Source organism: Struthio camelus, chromosome 2 (assembly GCF_040807025.1).
Source record: "Struthio camelus isolate bStrCam1 chromosome 2, bStrCam1.hap1, whole genome shotgun sequence".
NCBI lineage: Eukaryota > Metazoa > Chordata > Aves > Struthioniformes > Struthionidae > Struthio > Struthio camelus.
In genome coordinates, this window is record NC_090943.1 from 78,961,582 (window position 1) to 78,980,861 (window position 19,280).

The 19,280-nt window shown below is 43.2% G+C and overlaps 1 protein-coding gene across 5 annotated transcripts in view; it reads right to left on the bottom strand.

The window, feature by feature from the left end:
- Positions 1 to 19,280, bottom strand: part of NFX1 (nuclear transcription factor, X-box binding 1) — an 89,873-nt gene that overhangs the window by 51,777 nt on the left and 18,816 nt on the right. For 2 of the 5 annotated variants that reach the window (XR_011138953.1, XR_011138952.1), the window contains exons 1-3: positions 12,786 to 12,878; positions 5,232 to 6,275; positions 3,374 to 3,535 (exon numbers count right to left, since the gene is read on the bottom strand). Coding sequence is in view for 3 of the 5 variants with exons in the window: in XM_068931345.1 (XP_068787446.1) it covers positions 3,374 to 3,535; positions 5,232 to 6,275; positions 12,786 to 12,810 (1,231 nt within the window). In the remaining 2 variants the exon portion in view is untranslated. Of the gene's footprint in view, positions 1 to 3,373; positions 3,536 to 5,231; positions 6,276 to 9,304; positions 9,477 to 12,785; positions 12,881 to 19,280 lie in introns of those variants that run through there. The other 3 variants (XM_068931347.1, XM_068931345.1, XM_068931346.1) reach the window with 3 other exon arrangements.

Consider the following 19,280-nt stretch of genomic DNA (forward strand, 5'->3'; position numbering starts at 1 on the left):
CTTTATCTGTGATGCACCCCCAGACTCTGTCCCTTCCCATTGCATACCTGTTTTGTCATAAAGGCACAGTGAACAATCTCCTCGGCTCCCAGAATCCTAACACATAAAAGAGAAGCCTCTTTTAAGGGGCTTAAAAGAGCTTTGAGTAGGAAAAACTGGGAATATACACCTGCAGACTAGAGGTCTTTAAGAGAAGTTTCACACGTGCACTTCTTTCTTCTTTACGTGCTTGCCTACAGATGATTACATGAGGAAGGATCCAAAAACATCTGCTGGAATACAGGGTGAATGTCAAAAGGCTACGTTCCCAAAGGCAGCAGGACAGCACAAAGTTTCTTATCTGTACAATGCTAGGTACATTAAAAGAACTCCAAGCAGAAGATCTCAGTCATTTTAACTGTAGCAGAATGCCCTAGAATCAGAGGTAGTTTCATGTTACTATTTCTAAAAAGTCCTGGGTAGTTCTCCAATGAGATAATCTGTATCAGAACAAACTAACCTTTTGACTTCTCAGCTAGACACAAAGAATCACAAGTTTTGTCCTCCTAATAAAAAAAGCCAAGTGTTTGTAATATCCAAGGCACATAAAACAGCTTCAGCCCTAGAACAGCATGGCTTAAACAAGTAGATTCATATTCTGACCACTGAAATTCAAAAGCCATCTTACAGGCTAAATTTTGGATTGGTACACTAGCTCATGAGAGAGTGGAGGCAGGTGGAGAGAACAGAACACAGAGAGACAGTTGTAACAGGTCAAGTCTCTCAATCCTTCCAGCCAGCAAGTGCAAGTGACTTGAATACTTGTTCCATCAATAATGCAAGCGCTCAAGTCAAACACCACTGAGGCATTAGTTTTTAAAAGGGATAGGGAGAAGAAGAGGTTAAGGCATTTAACCTTCCCATTTGTAATGGTAAGAAAACAAGGAAGTGCAATGCAGGTACTGGTGCCAAACTGACCTGAGGTGAGCAACGTCTAAAGGTCACATTCCTCCGAAAGGAAATTTAAAACGTTAGGAAGAAGTTTTCTCCCTAATAAGCCTACCTTCTTTCTTATAGGAAGAAAATAGTTCTATGTGACTGCAAAGTGATAGAAGCCTAGCAGAAGCCCTCCTAGTGCACTAGGACATCTCTAATACAGAATGAACATCCATTCTCTATGTTGGAGGCCACTGAAGGCCTATATTGTAGAAATAGGAACACTGAGTCCCCCCAAAACAGCTATACATGACTATTGATCTGGAAGATGGAGCAAAGTGAAAAAGATAACTCAACAATGATGTTGTATAGTTTCTTCCAAGGATAGAGCACCAATTTCTCTCAGATAGCCTAGCTATTCATTATGCTGTAAAAAGAATAAATTGTGAGAAATGAGGTACACGTACTCTGCACTTTGAATTCCTATTGTGCGCCACAGAAACGCAAGGTGCTGTAACACCTCAAATTGAGGGATATTTTCACTGAAGCAATCAGTTGCTTCAAAAACCTAAGAGAATGAACACAAACTAATCTTGTCAATGAAAGATGCTCAATAGGATGGAAGCCAAATGTAGCAGCTGTAAAGTTTGGGTGCTGAGTTTCGATGAGATTTCCTGGAATTCATTATACAATTGCAGAACTGAGTAGATTTAAAGTAAATCTCTTTCAGAAAAACACCAGTTGTAAGCCAAATTGTTCAGTTAGGTGGATTACAGTGTCCTATTTCTCTTCTGACATACAATAATTGCTGTTGGAATTCTAGCGATTACACTTTATGTTATTTAAGCCTATAAAGTAGAACTACACTGGAAACAGCCTACCATGAAACACACACATGCTGAAACAGAAGTCCTAATCAAGATACAGTAGCAGTGTCTTGTAGGTCAAGAAACACTCGTCAGTATCCTTACTGGAGTTATGGAATCAATTCTACTAAAGCCACCATCCTTAACTGGAATTTTTTAGTTCAGGTCTTTCATATGCAGGATCCAGTAACATATTTGCTCCATAAATGCTTACAAGAAAAGTAAATGACCAAAAGATACGGTCATTTGAAAAGCTGTCAAGATTCAAATATCCAAGGCCACTGTCCAACAGATAAGCAAAACCTCCCTTGCACAAGCAGATACTCTTCTGATCATGCTATAAGATGGTTCAGGAAGCAAAATAAGCTGCAAAGAAAGCAACAGAAAAACAGCTAGGAGACATAGGTACTCAGCAGCCACTCTCAGTTTGGCTTAGAATCTCACATAACCATATCCAAAAATCTATTCCCTTCTTAAATATTCTGGTATCTTTATGTTTCACATTCAAGAGTGTCAAAGATATGCTGATATTTGTAACTTCCTTTCTACTGTCATTAGGAAACACGACTTCCAGCCCTCCCCAGAAGTCTGTCTAAGCATTTTAAAAAATCCATGCTACCTAAACACCTTGTGAAGTCCAAGAACTTTGCACTTCACCAATCTCTTCTGTAAGAACTTCTCTCAAACATTCCTATTTTTACCATTTTGAGGGTTAACCAAAGCAGCTGACAGACTATTGATACATTTTTTTTTTGGACTGCCCAGAGAGGAACAGACAGACAAAAGAAGAACGGTAAAGCCTAAAGGGGCAGGGTAAAGAAAAATTAACACTACAATAAGATGAATATTAGCATCTTCAGAGCCCATCTACATCACACAACAGAGCAAAGCACAGAGAAGCTACAATTCAGCCTTAATTAACACCTAAACATTCTCATGGCAAAATGCAGTGATATTACAGTTTCAAAAAGGGGTATAATATAATAATTATATATTACATATTTAAATATTTATTACATAATATTTATACATTATACATACAAATATTATATAATAATAATTGTATTCTCTGGACTTTGTTTCACCGTATGGCATTAGCGAAGGATTTCAGGAGTACCTTATCTCAGAACAGAACTAAGAACTGACTGTAGAAAAGCAGACAACTAACAGTTGGAGCGCTGCTTCTCTCACCCATGCTTGGCTGATTAATCAAACAGAAGATGAGACATTTCGTGGTATGTAAAAACGCAGCCACAGAGCTCTGCATCTTGACGCACTGATTTCACTGAATGATCGTATATTTATGTATCCGAGTCTGGAAATTAGTTTAGCCAGAATACTGGGAAGTATCTGAAGGGTTACAGGTATATAAGCATATAAAATGGTAGAAGGGTTACATTAAATGTTAAGAAAAACCCTAAAACACCCTTTTTTGCTTCAAAACTTGCTTTATTCACAGCTTACTCATTAGCTTAATCAAGCAATATTTAGAAGTAGCTTTCCAAAAAAAGAAACACATGAACTAAAATCTAATTTATGAGAGAGTGCAAGAGAGTGTGCGTGCAAATGAGCAAGAACACATGCATACCAACCTTCAGCTTGTGAAGCTGGTGATCTTGCCCACTTCTTAATGCAATTCAGGTGGAATACATGGTAACAGTTCTGGCAACTCCACACTGGTGCTACTATTCGGACCACCTCACAACATACCATACATTCATATTTCTCTGTGGTCAGCTGTTCAATCAAGGACCCTGCAAATAATATATGTTACTTATGCATAAAACATCTGCTAGTTGAAAAATAATGTTTAAATAAACTCCCAGGATTTCATTTAAGTTACAACAGAATTTATTTTTCAAGTGTGGCTGTAACCGCGGTATCAGCTTACTCCTGAAAGATTCTAGTTCGGTATTTTGTATACATTTGTATGATAGTCGCATAAAAGTGGCAACAGTAATTGCAGTCGTGGCATAGCAATCATTTTGATCTTACAAAATAGTTATAGGTTTAAGCTTGGCAGAAGTTTAAATGTTAGTCATCACTTTACTTGGGAAACTTAGCTTTGTATAAAGTTTATACTAAAAAGTTTAAAGTTCTTAACAAGTCTAGAAGTCTCAATCAAAACTAAATTTAATTCTCATCTTTGAGTATTACTGGAAGATCACACGGGAAATATTAATGGGTAATGCCCTTACTGCTTTTGCACACCTAACTATATTTGCAGGTCACTTCCTGTGTCATTTGCAGGCCTTCTTCCTTTATTTTCAAAGGATCTCTTTCATGTTCTTTCATTTGGCTCAAAAGGTCCTGTGTTTGGCTATTGTTTCCCAGTAATTCCACTCTTAAAGCACCTGTTTCATGAGGGGCTAGTTACCTTAATCCAGGTGGAAGTAAGCTATACTTCCTCAGTTCTGAAAGATGCTTAGAAGCAAAACCTTCAAAAGATTCAGTACCACATTTAAAATAACATGGACTAGTCTAACCAGCTCTGTCATTCTAGCCAGCAGGAGACCAAGTTGAGATGCTTTATATTAACCAAGCTAAATAAATTTATCAGTTTGTTCAATTGGAAAGGGGCAAAGGAACAGAAAAATCTCTCTCCTCAATTATTGCCCCCGAAAGAAAATAAGAAACCTTCTCTTAGACGCTATGGATAATGAGAGACTATTTTCTCAGTGCACACTTAAGCTCTTCTATTTAAAACAATAAAAACATGCTACCCAGGTTAAACAAGTTCTAGAGAAAGAGAAACCAGTGCTGTGGCACTGAAGAGATTCAGCTGATTTCCATTCCCTGTTTTAAGGCTCTAATGACATAAATTGGCACTAAACTAACTCCGCAAAGACCTGGGGGTCTGCTTTTCACTAGCAACAACACATCTTTCTATTCTGAACTTCCAAAAATAGTATCCAGAGGTTTTCTGTATTTCTAATCAGCTTTTGGCACTACTGCTGCAAAGAGATTGCAAAAAATCCAGCTAGGAATAGAACGCTGTTCCTCTCTCTGGCATTTTTGCTACTTTTTTATAAAACATTAGAAAACTTTGCAAATTTTACGATTGTCCCTCTCAAGTCTCACTGTTCAGAATGCTTTAATTTTGCCCTTCTCCCCTGCACACCAAAGGTATGGATTTTAACATGGCGTCTGACCAGACCATCATTTGCAGTTTGGTAGTAACGGTAATTAAAAAAAAAAAAAAAAAATCATACCTTCTTCCCCGCCCCTGTCAACCCCTTTAAAAAAAAAAAACTAAGAGCAGGAATCCTTCTGTAACAAACTTAAAGAACACCTTCCCATTCAAAACACATACATTAACATTTTAATTCTATCCTCTGAAACTGATACTGATCCTATTGTGAAATAACAAGCCTCTTCACCCAGTCAAATGTGGAAGTAGTTTAAATTACTCAAGGTCATATCTTTAATACTGGAGTCCAGGAAGCTTACCTGTATGAGTTTCTTTGTTTTTCGGTACATCACTTTGCTTTTTCCAGTACTGGGTCCAGCTGAAATGAAGGGAAGGTGCCTGATCCTCCTTTAGCAGGAACTTTCTTCCATTACATCTGACAGAGTCAGACAATTGATGCCGTATTTCACTGGCTGAGGTGTCATCACTTTTGTGAACAGAGAGTTCTTTTTTCCTCTCATTTTTATCTTTTGAAGTATATGCAAGAGACGACTTCTTACCTACTTTTGTATTTTTACTGCGGTGAGAATCATGCCTTTTCTGATACTCTTTTTCTATTGGCGGCTTATTCCACACAGGCTTCCGGGGATACCTCTTGTTAACATAGTTGTAGCTTTTCTGCTCATCCCCACTACCAACAGGTGCCTCACAGAATGCCTTTCCAACAGATGATTCTGAAGAGTCAGACTGAGTCAAATCCAAAGATGGTACATTTTCAAACAGCTCAACCTTTTGTTTGGAGCTCACTCTCTTTTCCCGCTCATGTAATTGCTTTCCCTTCTCCCTGAACCCTCTTCCAGAGGCATGCATCAGGTGTGTTTTCTTTGGCTTTGCTCCTCTGCTATCTGCGTTAGATACCTCTCTGTCACTCTCTGACGAGAGAAAGTCATTGTATCCTCTAGGAGCTGCTCTTCTTCCAGAAACCACTGAAGTATCTGAATTTCCTGGAACCGCAGTAGCATCAGTAGCAGTTTGCCTTATCTTATTTCTAGGACATGTGCTATCATTTCTTGACCTGTGCCACCGCTGGCTTTGAAAGTTGCGATTCTTCGAATTTTTACTGGTACCAAAAAATTGGTGAAAGTCTTGACAATTCCCATACTGACTTTCTGGATTACAAAAGCCAGGCTGCTTTGTGGAAGAGCTTTTATAATCTGTACGTCTGTCAGAAGACTGACTAGAAAATGGTAAATCACTTCTATTCTGACTAGAGTCTATCCTATCTTTTTTTACCCAGTTTATATCAGAAGCTTGTCTTTCTCCTGGAATGAAGTCAGCTGCATCAGGATTGAAATTCAATGCACCTAAAAAGTGAAAAAATAAAAACCCAAGTATAAGGCTATTAAACAGCAAACAACTTTTTTCAGTAAAATTATCATACGCATAAGGGCCCAGAAGTTCAATCAATCCCACACTAGATTATTGCAAACAAGTCTCCAGAAACTAGAATTGCATCATAGAGTATTTTGTGCAAGTGCTTCCAAAGAGTGGCAACAGGCAATGCAAGATATGTAGAACAGTGTAATAGGAGTTCATGCACATATAGACATGAAATGGTAAAGGGACAACAGAGGGCAGTTTTGCATAATTATTATTCTGTTATGATGCCATCAACGTGAGCCATGCTTCTGCATGTGAGGTCTCCCTCTCTGATTTCCATGTCTCTAGAGATAGAGGGCGCGCATAGAAAACCCACCTGTCTCAATTCAATATTATTATTATGGGGCCTGTCTACAACAGGAATTATCAGGTGGATATCAGTGAAAGCAGACTGCGGCAGATCTGTTAAACAGTATTGGTTTTTTTTACAAAAAAGGCTTGTAAAAAGAGAATTACTTCCAGGAGATTTTACATGTTAGGTTACCTCTTTGATGGTAGGGCAGGTGTAGCACATTCCTGGTTCAGGACAATTCAAAGAGAGACTCAAGCACTCAGGTTACAGACAAAAGACATTTCCCAAGAAGAGGCAGAGGCTAAAGCTGTCTGGGCAAGGATCTCTCAACTATCTATTATTTTTCTTTCCCAATAAAGACTGCAGAAGTCAACACTGAAGAAAAGAATAAACCACAATGCTTCAAAGAATTTACAAACCTTTTTCAAAGAATTTCATTTACTTTCAAGAGGCTTTTTTGAATTTTTATACTAATAAGTAATAATCATAATTGCTACATGAGATTGGGTAGCTAAAAAACCCCAAATTATATGACAATTTTGGGGAAATGAACCTTTAAGCAAACTAAAAATCATGAATTTAAGATTAAGTTTAAGGATGTTCTTAACCACATAACCTAATTCATATTTGTTTTTAAAGATGGACTCAGCTGAAGTAATTTTGCTTTCTGTCTTTTCAAATTTACATTAGATAAAAAAAGGAAAAAAACTTTAATATTTTCTTCTTCTTTTTTTTTTTTTAATTCTAATACTAATCAAATTGAGACAATATAATCTGAACATCACACAGAGATCCTTCAAAACAGCTGAGGAATGAATCAAGAATACTACAAACCCCAGTAGAGACAAAACGCGTTATGCTTACACATCTGAAAAGAATACAGACTTCAAGAAGCTTCCCTAAGAGCACTCTGCTTTTCTTCAGGGTGTTCGCACATATATCCTCTGCAAAGAACGGAATATATAAAGTTGCCCTTTTTAACTTGGCTTTCTACAGCTACACCGATCTTCAGTTTTCCGTCCTAATTTTTTGCAAGTTTATTTTCTATCTCTAACAAAGACGACTGCAAAATTACAGCGCAGTTATATTATTATATGTAACATAAATTATTTTCTAAGTATTCTGTACTGAATAACTTCCCATCTCTTGGTTTGAGTTGAGGAGCAGATGAAATCTTGTAATTATACATAAACCTTATTTGAAGCAACCCATTTTACTAAGTTGTTTTGAACTTTCTTTTGTATGGTCTAAAATTTCAAGTCTGATAGACAGACATAACAAGTTAAATTGAATTGCTTTTTAATGGTTAATAAAAATGTTATTCAAAAGTCATACAACTTTCCTCTAAAAAGTATTATTATTTAAAATAATTTTCTTGGTTATGAGAATGTGGTATGTAAAATGAATGCATCGATGATAAACTGCTGCAGAGGGCTTCTGAACAAACGAAATAAATAAGCTTGAATAAATACATTTTGCATATAAGTAAAACATACAATCTTCTACTGACATAAGAAACATACTGGATTTGTCTTCAAAATGTTAATTTTTTAAAATATATAATCAAGCTGACTTTTGAACACAGCCTCCAAAAAAGCATAATCAATTGTACAAATCTGATAACCATTCAGCTATAAAAGTCATGTATTTCAAAGCATTTTCTAACTAATGTATTAGGTTTGATGAAACAGATGAAAAAAATGAACCTAAATATTTAAAATCACCTCAAAAAATATGAGTAATTCAGTAGGACTCCATGAATGGGATTTATCTTCCTACTGCCAGCTTCTACATTATAAAAAAAGTCCAGAGATCTGATAAATGCTACTAACTGAATTATTTTTGTTTGCCAAAACAAGAAACAGCAGACTACGTATGTGAGACATGCAAATGTGATAATCAGTAGCTAACGCTGGAATAAAATTCCTCTCACATGCTTACATGTGAGACATGCAAATTCCAAGAAAAAGGAAACCTCCAAAGCTGGACTGCAGCACGCATTTCTATGTGATAAACAAAGAAAATCAGAGTACACTATCTACATTTCAGATTTTAAGATACCTAAAAGTTTGACTATAAATTAAAACCAAGCATGTGAAACACTAAAATGGTCTTCTATCCAGTCTGCCATAACATTATATGTTACACTTCTTTAGCAGTAACCGTGGACAGAGCCAGAATATCCTTGCAACCTTATGTAATCTTTGTGAACTATCCTTCAGAAAAATCATTTGGACAAGGATATGTTTTAAAATATGAAGCAAATTAGTAAGTACATGTCTCAATTTGATAAGTACATGTTCTACCTCAAAAATACAGTTTATTTTTGGAGCTAGCAGAGCCATCACACGTAACATCTTAAGTACTCTTTTTATGAGGACATCAGTTATAACATCTGAAGCTACTGCTTACAGATGTCATATGCCTCAGTGACATTTCTTGAATAGTTTCAGCATGCCAAATGCAGTAAGATTTTGAAGAGCTATTAAGCAACATGCTTTAATTAGCCAGAGGAGAGAATATGTGAACTGAAGTTAATGGCAGTCAACCTTCATTCAGTGTTGTATCATCCCATGAGAAAATTAAGAACAAGTACACATATGAAAGTAACTATAACAAAGAAGCCCACCCAGTAAAAACATAACTGGTATGAGAGACTACCTTGTGGACTCCTGGGGGTTGTATATGGCACTTCTCTTTTTACATGAATTCAGCTACTTAGTGGAAATGAGAAGAGATTCTACTTTTGAGTTACTGACGAGGAAAACCAATTGCTCCTGTGCTATCATGGCCACTCTTCTATGGATTTGGTATATACAGTTTTATGAAGCTCCTGGAAGAGGGAGTGAGAGAGGGAAGGGTCACAGGACAATCTATGTTGTCAACAGTAGGAAAACATGCTGTTCAACTCTCAATGCCACCCTTCAAGATCTTCAGTGGTTTGGAGAGATGAGCATGGGGGAAAACACTGAACTGAATCTAAAGAAAGAGAATACAAAAAGAGAAATTTTTGAAGACCTAGCCATCACTTAAAGCTAGCACATAAGAGGAAAGCTCTGCTCGCTCTGGGGTCACATCAAAAGGTTTCATAAATAGTATTTCTTCCATAATTACCAAAGTGGTTGTCCACCTATTATTGTATTTATTGAACTGTGTCTTCCTAAATTACAGTCAAGTGTAGTACCATGGTTTGTAAGCAGAAATACACACAGTGATCTTGAAGAAAATTAGCGAGTTCAAAATTTAGCAGCTTCACTAGTGCTGATCATCCATCTTTGTATGTTCTGCTTATACACTAGCTCCATTTCAGGACAGATGTCTTGAGTTTGCAAGCCATTCAAATAACCCATTCTTTCAGCTAAAGACAGATGACAGTACAGAGTGTGTACACATTAATCCATCTGTGTTAGCACTGCACATATCAAAACAACTAACAGTCACATCAGCTGAACACAAAGCAAACTACAAGGAAGACACTCCCTATAAATCTTAGGGGTACATGCATCACAATGTACCAACGGAAACAGGAGCGGCACGTGATGCAAACGCGAAGCTTTCCCATGGCATCGGAAGCAATAAACTACTTCTTCACAGAACACCAACCTTAATCCACGTGTCTTCTCTGGCCATTTTTGTATAACAAATATTCACCTATGGTTTTCTATGATTTTCACGTTCAACACAGATTTACAAAAGGTTGGATTTCTTCCTCGACATGAGTCTCACTCTTCCACACAAAGACAGGTTGCACTGCTGATTCTTTAGGCCTGAAACAATCTGCCTGCCTGTTTATTCCAACTGTAACAGCTCATGTAATAAAAGAAACGCTCCCTTTCTGCAACTCTTGTCAGAAGTTATTAAAGAAGGAATAACAAACAGAACCATCATCATGTTACTGTCCAAATCCAGCACACCTATAATGTGAATAAAGCATGAAGTTTTGGCAAGCCCATTTCAAGAGGACATCAGAGAAATATGAGGTATGGATAAGAAATACAGATTCACCAGAAGTAGCTTCATCAGCTGGACATGAAGTACCTACTACAGAATGGATTTTGCATAAGGAAACTAAATGTAACACGCATCTTCCTTTTCCTGCTCATCCTTGCAGTAGGGCGGTCAGTGCTTTACAGCAGCTCCCCGATACCTTCATGCATCATGCCCAATGCTGCATTGCATGCGAAACACAGAACCCAGTTACTAACAGCACTGTGGAGGAAAAAAACCATAACCACATTCAGAAGCAACAACAACTGACAGAAGAAAGGTCAACTCGCAGCTGTTAAATGCAAATATAGCCTCTCACTTGGGGTGTCCCCTCTAAATGTACCAGGCTGGAAAGGTATACCTAGGTGAATAATAATTCTGTAATTGCCGTATTTCTCTTATTCTTCTCTTGGGTATCAATAGCTATTACACTATTAGCAAAATATCCTGGACAAGCTGTACATCTGCAATGGTCCAAAACAGCCATTCTTAGATCTCAACCGCTTCCCCTTACCTATTCTGTGACCAGAAATATCTTTCATGCTGAGGCTCTCAAAATCATAAACCCGCTCTGTCCATGAATTTGAAGGGCAAAAGCTAGTCCCAACCCTAACATAGCACAAGCACAGATTCAAACTTACCTAAGAGACAGGCCTGCATAACATTTTATTTTATATACTACCATAACAAGGAGTAAATTCCATAATTTAATGCCATGTGGTGATACTTGTGCTAGCTTGTGCGTTATAAAGCAAGATGTAGCAAGGGTGTACTAACCAGACTAATTTTTCAGTAAAGCTCTGTTTACCTATTTAAGGCTCTTTCTACCAGTGCCTGTGCACTGCATAAAAGGCTTCAGGATCGGAGCTGACTCACAGCCTGACAGCATGGAAGATAAACAGACAAAGCAGACAGCTGCCTGCACCAGCTCCTCTTTACTGAAACTATCAGTCTTTTCTCTGATCGACGTCCCAGGCTATTCCACTTCCCCCAAGAAAGCTACGGTCCCATTCTTGTCCTACCAAAAATGACCTCCAATGACTTTCACTTTTTCATAGCCTGGCTGCTAAGATCAAAGAAGAGACAGGGGAGTCTATACAGGACACAGCTTAATGATATCCTTAAGCTGAATTAACTTCACAATGCTGCCCAAAGCAGAGCTGCATCTCGCCTTCTCCTCCCCCCACCGCAAAAGTCCAGAACTCTTTCTGCAAGAAACCTAATAGCCATACCAACAACGAAATGAATCAGCCCAGCGAGTGAATGCAAAGTGACACTGATTATCTGAGAAGTCCACCTGGACTGCAAGAAAAACCAGGAGATATGATGAAAACACTAAACATCATGAGTCACTTCAGGCAACCATGTCACTTCCAGTTACACACCCAAGACATAACCGCACAAGGGTTCTTCGTGCCCGTAACGCACGAGAAGTCATGAGATGTGAGGCTGGAACCTCCCGCTCTGCAGCTGCACCCAGTAAAACGAAGGTCACCCCCACCCTAAGGAACCAGCAAGCAAAACCAAAAAAACCTCCTTTGCCCCGCCTGCGGTGCTCAGTGGCACCCCGGGCTGGACACCTCGGCCCCTCCTCACCCTCCAGCCCTCGACCGCATCCGCTCTGGGCAGGCGGCACCCGCTCTGCCGGTGCCCTGCGCGCCACGGAGGGCACCGCCGAGCCGCCGGGCAGCAGCCACCGCGACTGTCGCTCCCGGGCGCCAGCGCCGCAGGCAGCGCAGTTACACAGGAGCCCGCGGCCGTGGGGCGGGTCACCCCACCGCCGGGCGAGCTGCGCCGCCGGGGCGGGGGGGGACGGGACGGAGAGGGAGGCGGCAGTGAGTTCTCCAGACCGGCGGAGCCTCGGTATTTTCCGGCGTTCCCGCCTGCGCGTTACACGCTACAAACGCGCACGTTTCTCTCAGCCCGAGTTTCCCGGGCGCACGCCGCGCCTCAGCCGCTTGGCGCCCCAGCGGCCCCGCAGAGCCGCGGCCGGCCGGGGCCGGGGCGCCGCTAACAGGTGGTGCCGCGCGCAGCCCCGGCGCCCCCCACCACCCCGCGGCTCGGCCCCTCGCCCCACCGCATCGCAGCGGGGCGCAGGGGAGCGGCCCCACCGGCCGCTTCGCCGGCTGCCCCCGAGCAGCGCGGGCGCGCTCACCTGCGCTGGGCCGCGCCTCCGCCATGCCGACGCGTCCCGCCTGCCCCCACCCCTCGGCCCGCTTCCTCCTCCGCCGCCGCCGCCGCCGCCGCCGCGCATGCGCACGCCGGCCGCGCCAGCTCCCGCCCCGGCTGGGAGCCGCTCTGCGCGCGCAGCCGGCGGGAAGGGCGGAGGGGGCGGGCGGGGGCGCGAGGCGCGGCCCGTTGGGGCGGGGCCTCTGGGGCGGGGCCGCTGGGGCGGGGCCGCGGGCGCTGAGCGCGGCGGGCAGCGAGAACCTGGTCGGAAAGGGCGAGGGAAGGAGGGAGGGAAAGCGAGAGCCACGAACATGTACCAGCGTTGGCGGTAAATTGGCCATTTGCTTGGCAGTAAACTTGCCCGCTGCGGCCTTCTCCTGAAATGGGCTCGCTGTCCTAGCTGCCCGGCCAAGCCCTCTGTGGGGGTGGAGGTACCACTCATCTGTGGGTCTTGTTGCACTTTCTCTGGGCATGCGGGAGAAAGTAGGAGCCTAGTACCTGGGTATCTCTAGCATCCTGTATGCTGTGCTTTGGGAGGTGGTGAGCTACACACTTTTCATCCCAGGACTGCGCTGCAACTGAAACTTCTTTTGGAAAGCCTACACGAGGGTTTCCGTACTACAGCCAGCTCTGCCATGAAATCTTGCCGTGCTGCAGCTACAAATACCGTGAAGAACCGCACGCCTTGTCACGCTGCAGCTCCCAGCACCGGTGCTGAACTGTTGTGTGATTCACACCTCTCTGCAGAGGTTTGCACTGCCATGGTTACGGTACCTCTACAGAGCAGCACGCTGCAGTGTGGCTCCAGAGCCCTTACCGAGCTGCTCCTCTGTTGAGATGCTGCAGCATGAGTTCCCAGTACCATGGCAACTGCACCTCCGACGAAGGACACCTCTGAGGAGGAGCACCGCTGCACCGACTCTGTGTTCTGCCAGGTGCACCCACAGAATGACGTTCTCGGGCCAAAGTCCCGTTTGCTGCATAGTTCCCCTTCTAGCAGATAAAGTTCAGGGCTCCAAAAAAGGGCAGAGCAGAGCAGAGCAGGTCCATCAACAGTTAAGCCAGGCAAGCCTGTAGTGACATGGTAGCTCAAGCCAGAAAGTCATGTTAGTGGGAGAGGATCAGGGACGGTACAGACAGGCATACCTGCAGCATAGCTCAGGCAGACACCAAGGGCTAGAGCCTGAGTTTTAAAGCAGCTTGGGAGAGAAAGAGGGGCAAGCACTCACTGAAGCTTTTCAAGACCAGAAAGTTGCATACAAAAATTGGCTGTAAGCCCTGGCAGACAAACACGATGGTGGTGAGAGGAGGAGGGGGTAGGGGAGAGATGCACTCAGGGTCTTGACAGCCACAGATCTCTCCTCTGTGCAGCAGGATGCTGGGAAACAGCCTTGCCTTCAAGAGAGAGGGAACATGAGGTCGGAAAAAAAAGGGAGGTAACCCCTAGCCATAACCCTAAGTGCCAGAATGCTAAGGAAGATGAGTATCTGCTAATGCAAACATATCTGCTAATGAAACACATTCATTCCAGAGCTGGCATTATGGTACAGTCGTTTTGAATTAAGGAACAGTCAGCCCATAGTGGGGTCAGTGACTACTGCCCCAGAGATGCCTCGACATGAGGAGAACAACATTGCCACGATGCAGAGATTCTAGTGAGGAAGATGGAACAGAGCCTTAAATAGACTCCAGCTACTCAGCTGCAAGTCGAGATGTTCAGTATGAGTCTCCTGCAGAAACACGATATCCTTTTGTGCAACGGACACCCTGGAATCCCTGATTTTTAAGGAAGCTGTTTCCAGGTGTTTCCAAATGCCACTGGGGTTACAATCCCTCTGCCAGAAGCAGTAGTATAGTACAGTAAGTAATGTGTACCCCTCCAGAAGGCCAGAGAAGAGTTACAAGGTGCTGTGGGCACACAGTGATGTTCTGTCTCTTTTGTCCTTTCCTTCCTTACATAAGGCCCTTACACAAGCAAAAAAAGATCACCAATATTGTGCTTCATTTCAGAACAAGGCGACTATCTAAAAATGAGGATGCTGTTAAAAATAGAAGGGGAGCTAAAAGAATTATGTATTTGAGGGCTACATGGAGACTCTGGAAGGATGAGATATTGGAGGCTTAAAGGATACTGCCATGGTTAAGCAGCAGGGACAAGGGAACTTGTCACTGGGGACACCTTCTTCAAGAAGCATCTTTCAAAAATCTAAATTGGGTCTGAAATTGAAAATAGAATTTTAACCTGTGACAGCTGAAAAGTAAACTACAACATGAGACAGGCCAAAAGAATTTGAGGAGCAACTTGCATAAGGCATAAAATCTAATAATAAATCCCTTTTCAAACACTTCAGGCTCTGGAAGCCTTCCAGAGAGTCTGCAGCACCAGGAGAATTAAAAGGAATTTAAAGGAGCATATGGAGAAGATAAAGCCCTAAGAGAAAATCTAAACTAATTATCCACAACTGTACTCACCACAGCAGAGCTGGATGAAATTCCTAAGCCAGCCCTCTTCTTTAGGGGGGTACTCACCAGAGGTTCTGTCTTGAAAGTGTCAGTAAAAGAGGTTATGGAACAAATGGGCAAAATGAATAGCGACAAATCAAAAGGACCACATACTATATATACTACCTGGCAGTTCTAAAAGAATGCGAGGGTGAACTACAAACTGCCTGGACAAGCTCTTGTACAAAACTGCTCTGGTAACAGAGGACTGGGATGTGTCTGACGTAACATCAATTTTTAAAAAGGATACCGCAAGAAATCTGGAAGAAGGCAATTTAATGGAAACTATAAAATAGATGAGAATTAGAGAGAGCATGTGCATAGAGATAATATATTGAGGACGACTCAAAACGGCTTTTGTAAAGGGAAGAACTGCCTCACAAACCTATTGGAATTCTCAGGAGTCAAAAAGCTTGTGGCTAAGGGAGATAAAAGTTGATCTTGGATTCCCAGAAGTTATTCAGAAGGTCACTCATCAAAAGCTCTTAAAATTACAATGCCAGGAAATAAGTAATTGCAGAGAGAAAAAACTGGTTAAAAGACAGGATAGAGGCAGTAGGAGTCAATAGTCAGTTTTCACAGTCACCAGTAGGGTCCTACGGGGACGTGTTTTGAGACCTGATCTGTTCTGGAAATGGCAGTGAATGGTAAGGTGACAGAGTCTGCTGATGGTACGATGTTATTTAGGGAAGTATAGGCAAGGGCAGACTGTGAAGAGCTAGAAGCAGAAGAGTCTTATGATACTTAGTGTATGGGCAAAAAATGGCAGGTGGAATTCAGGGAAGCTAAATGTAAAGTAGTGCATATGGGAAGAAACTGTCCTATCTTCATATTTAAAATGAAAAGCCCAGAGCTGTTGCCACAAGAGTTATTACAGATAGTTCTATGAAAATGTCATCTCCGTGCCCAGTGGTGTGAAAGAGAGCAAATCAACTGTTAAGCATTGCTAGGAAAGGAGTAAAGAGTATAACAGAAAAAACATTAAGACAGTGTATAAATTGATAATGAGGGAAATCTGGTCCCCTCATTTAAGAAAGAATTCAGAAGAACTGGGAAAGGTTCAGAAAAGGGCGAGAAAAGATGAAGAGCATGAAATAGCTTCTGTATAAAGAATGACTTACATAAACCTGGAAAAGAGTAGGGGTGGATGTGATAGAAGTCTGTAAAATCTAGAGCACGGAGGGAGGAAGTGGACTGAGCACTGACCCTACCATCCGTTGTCAGCTGACGTCAAATAAAAGATCATTAGCAGTAAAGCTGGCCAGGCAGGAGCAACAGTGAATGAAGGTAAAACATCAAGATTACGTTTAGCTTGACCTACCAAGTATGGGTACCCTGAGGCCCAGACAAATCGGATGGTGAAACAAAACATACTGCTGGGGCATTCACATGATACAAATAACAAAATGGCTCTCTTGTTTGCACGACCTGAGAGTGCATCCCAGTGCACCATACAGAAAAATTGTCAGGGCCCTGGATGCATCAGTAGGCCTTACTTGCTCCTTTGAAGCACAGACCTGGGTCCCTGGTTCTTGCCTGAGCTATGTCAGGCATTTCCACGTCCAGCTCTTGCTGCTGCTGATCCACTGACTTGATTTCTCAGATTGACCTCAGATCTGATTCGTGACACTGCCTTCATATGGTGATCACTGAATTGTTGATGGGACCTGTTCTTGTCACTAACCCAGCCCTGCTTGGGTACTGTAGAACTGTATCCTGAATGGTGAGGTCACTGCCTTGCCTGCTTTGTGATTGCTTCTGGTTTGTCTTCCGCTGTGCGGCAGCCCCATTCTTGGTGGTCCCTGACAGCTAGCTCAGGCCTTCTCTAGCTCTAGGCTGAGCACCATGGGGCCTAGCCCTCAGGCTGTGCAGGAGCTTGCCCCAATGCCTTCCCCACAGCTCCAAGCTAATCACCAAACCCTGCAGGAAGCTATGGTCAGAAAGAGGAGGTCGGTTACAGCCCTGCAGGCTTCTTAAAGTCCCCATACCCGGAGTGACCTCTGGCCCCAACTCCCCCAAAATCCTTCAGTAGGAATCAGGTGAGGGTACAGGGTTTTATTTAGTTAGCTGTGGCTGTCAGGGCCCTGAGGGTACACATAGGCCTTCATGGCCCTGACCAATCTCACCTGGGGCCTCCATGTAGGCCCAGGAGCTCCATGCAAGCTCAGCCCTGGGCCTAAGCTCTGCTGGGGGAGCGCTGGTTTTCTGTTCAACTATAGTCATATCTGTTCCTGACTGTGGACTGTGTCGTTCTTGGCCTGACCTCAGACCTGCCTTGTCACTGTGGACCTGCTTGGCAATAACTGGACTGGATCCTGATCCTGATCTGTGGTGTAATTTCCTGGTTTGACTTCAGATGTGCCTCATCACCACAAGCTTCCCTAATGATCTGGACTTTTGTTGAACCTGGCTGCAATCTCTGGGTCCGCCCTACTTCATTTGGGTACTGTGGGACTGCACCCTGGCTGGGAAGGCCCCTGCTGCTGTAGGTGTTATCCCCCTTGGCTCCCTGACTCTTAGGGAGCAGCTGGCCCTTGCTGCTCATCTTTATGGCTAAGCCAATAGATGCTAAGTATTCAGCAGTATAATGATCTCCTGGCTCTTGGGGAGGCCTTAGATTGAGTTACCCCTATGTGGAGTGCAATTGACTTGTTTTCTGCAACCCTGAAGCCTTATTCACTGATTTGGAGTGGTGTTCTTGAGGACCACACATGTGAAGCTGCAGGCATGGCTGTCCTGCTGCAGCTCCAGCAGGGAAGCTAAGTAGTGGCTGACTACACAATCCAATTCATGAAGCTGGCTATGGAAAACTGGCTGGGAAGGATCAGACCTCAACAGCTGTTATAGATTAGTGCCCACTACAACTCATTCCTTTGGTGAGGTGATGGGCGGCAAATGAGGTGGGGGTTGTTTGTACAACTGTTTATTTCTGCCATTCCTTGCTTCTTACTTGTCTTCCTTCAGTGCTCCCTGCTTCTTACTCATCTTCCTCTGCTCCAGTTTGGCTCACCCACAGGCTGTGATCTCCTTCAAAGTTTTCCTGCACCAGCATAGCTCACCCATGGCCTGCAGTGCCCTCAGGAGTGTATTTCCTTGGGCATTGAGCACCTCCTTTCAGGCGTGTGTCCCTAGCTGTGTCCCCAGTGTGTCTTCTCTTCTCCTCTTCCCCAGTGGTTGCAGCTCTGAAATTTTTGTGAGCTGGGATTCTGTGTGCTCCTCTGACTAGCTGAAGTTTTGGTGTCTAAAATGGTTTGTTTATACTGGTTTCAGAGCCAGCTGGAACCAGCTCTGACTTGCCCAGCGCAGTTCATGATCTCCTCCCACGCATCACCTTGGCAGCCTCCTGCTACCCACATTCTATAATCAACTGGGTTACAAAAGCATATCCGTATCATTAACTGGAAACTGGAAGTCTTGTGTTTCCCTGCAGGAAGAGATGCCTATATCCTGACGGCAAGAGGCTGCCTTGAGATCTTCTCCAGGCTGTCTTCCCAACCTCAGCACCCTATATAGCAATGGGCACAAACTGAGCCACAGGAAGTTCCACCTAAACCTGAGAAAAAACTTCTTCACTGTGAGGGTGACAGAGCACTGGAACAGGTTGCCCAGAGAGGCGGTGGAGTCTCCTTCGCTGGAGAGAGTCAAAACCTGCCTGGATGTGATCCTGGGCAATATGCTCCAGAGGACCCTGCTCCAGCAGGAGGGGTTGGACTCGATGATCTCCAGAGGTCCCTTCCAACCTAAATGATTCTGTGATATGGGTCAGTCCAGGGATTCCATGTTTCTGGCTTTACGCTGTGGGAGGCTGCATGCCCTGGTTTCCTGCTAATGGCCCTACAACCTCACCCTGCAGGGCAGTGACCAAAGAGTGTAATTATGCTACAGCCACACCAAGCTGATGCCTCCAGATCATGGCTGTGCCCTCTTGACAGCACAGCCTTAACCCTGCAGTTACACCTGCATCACCGCAGCTCTGTCT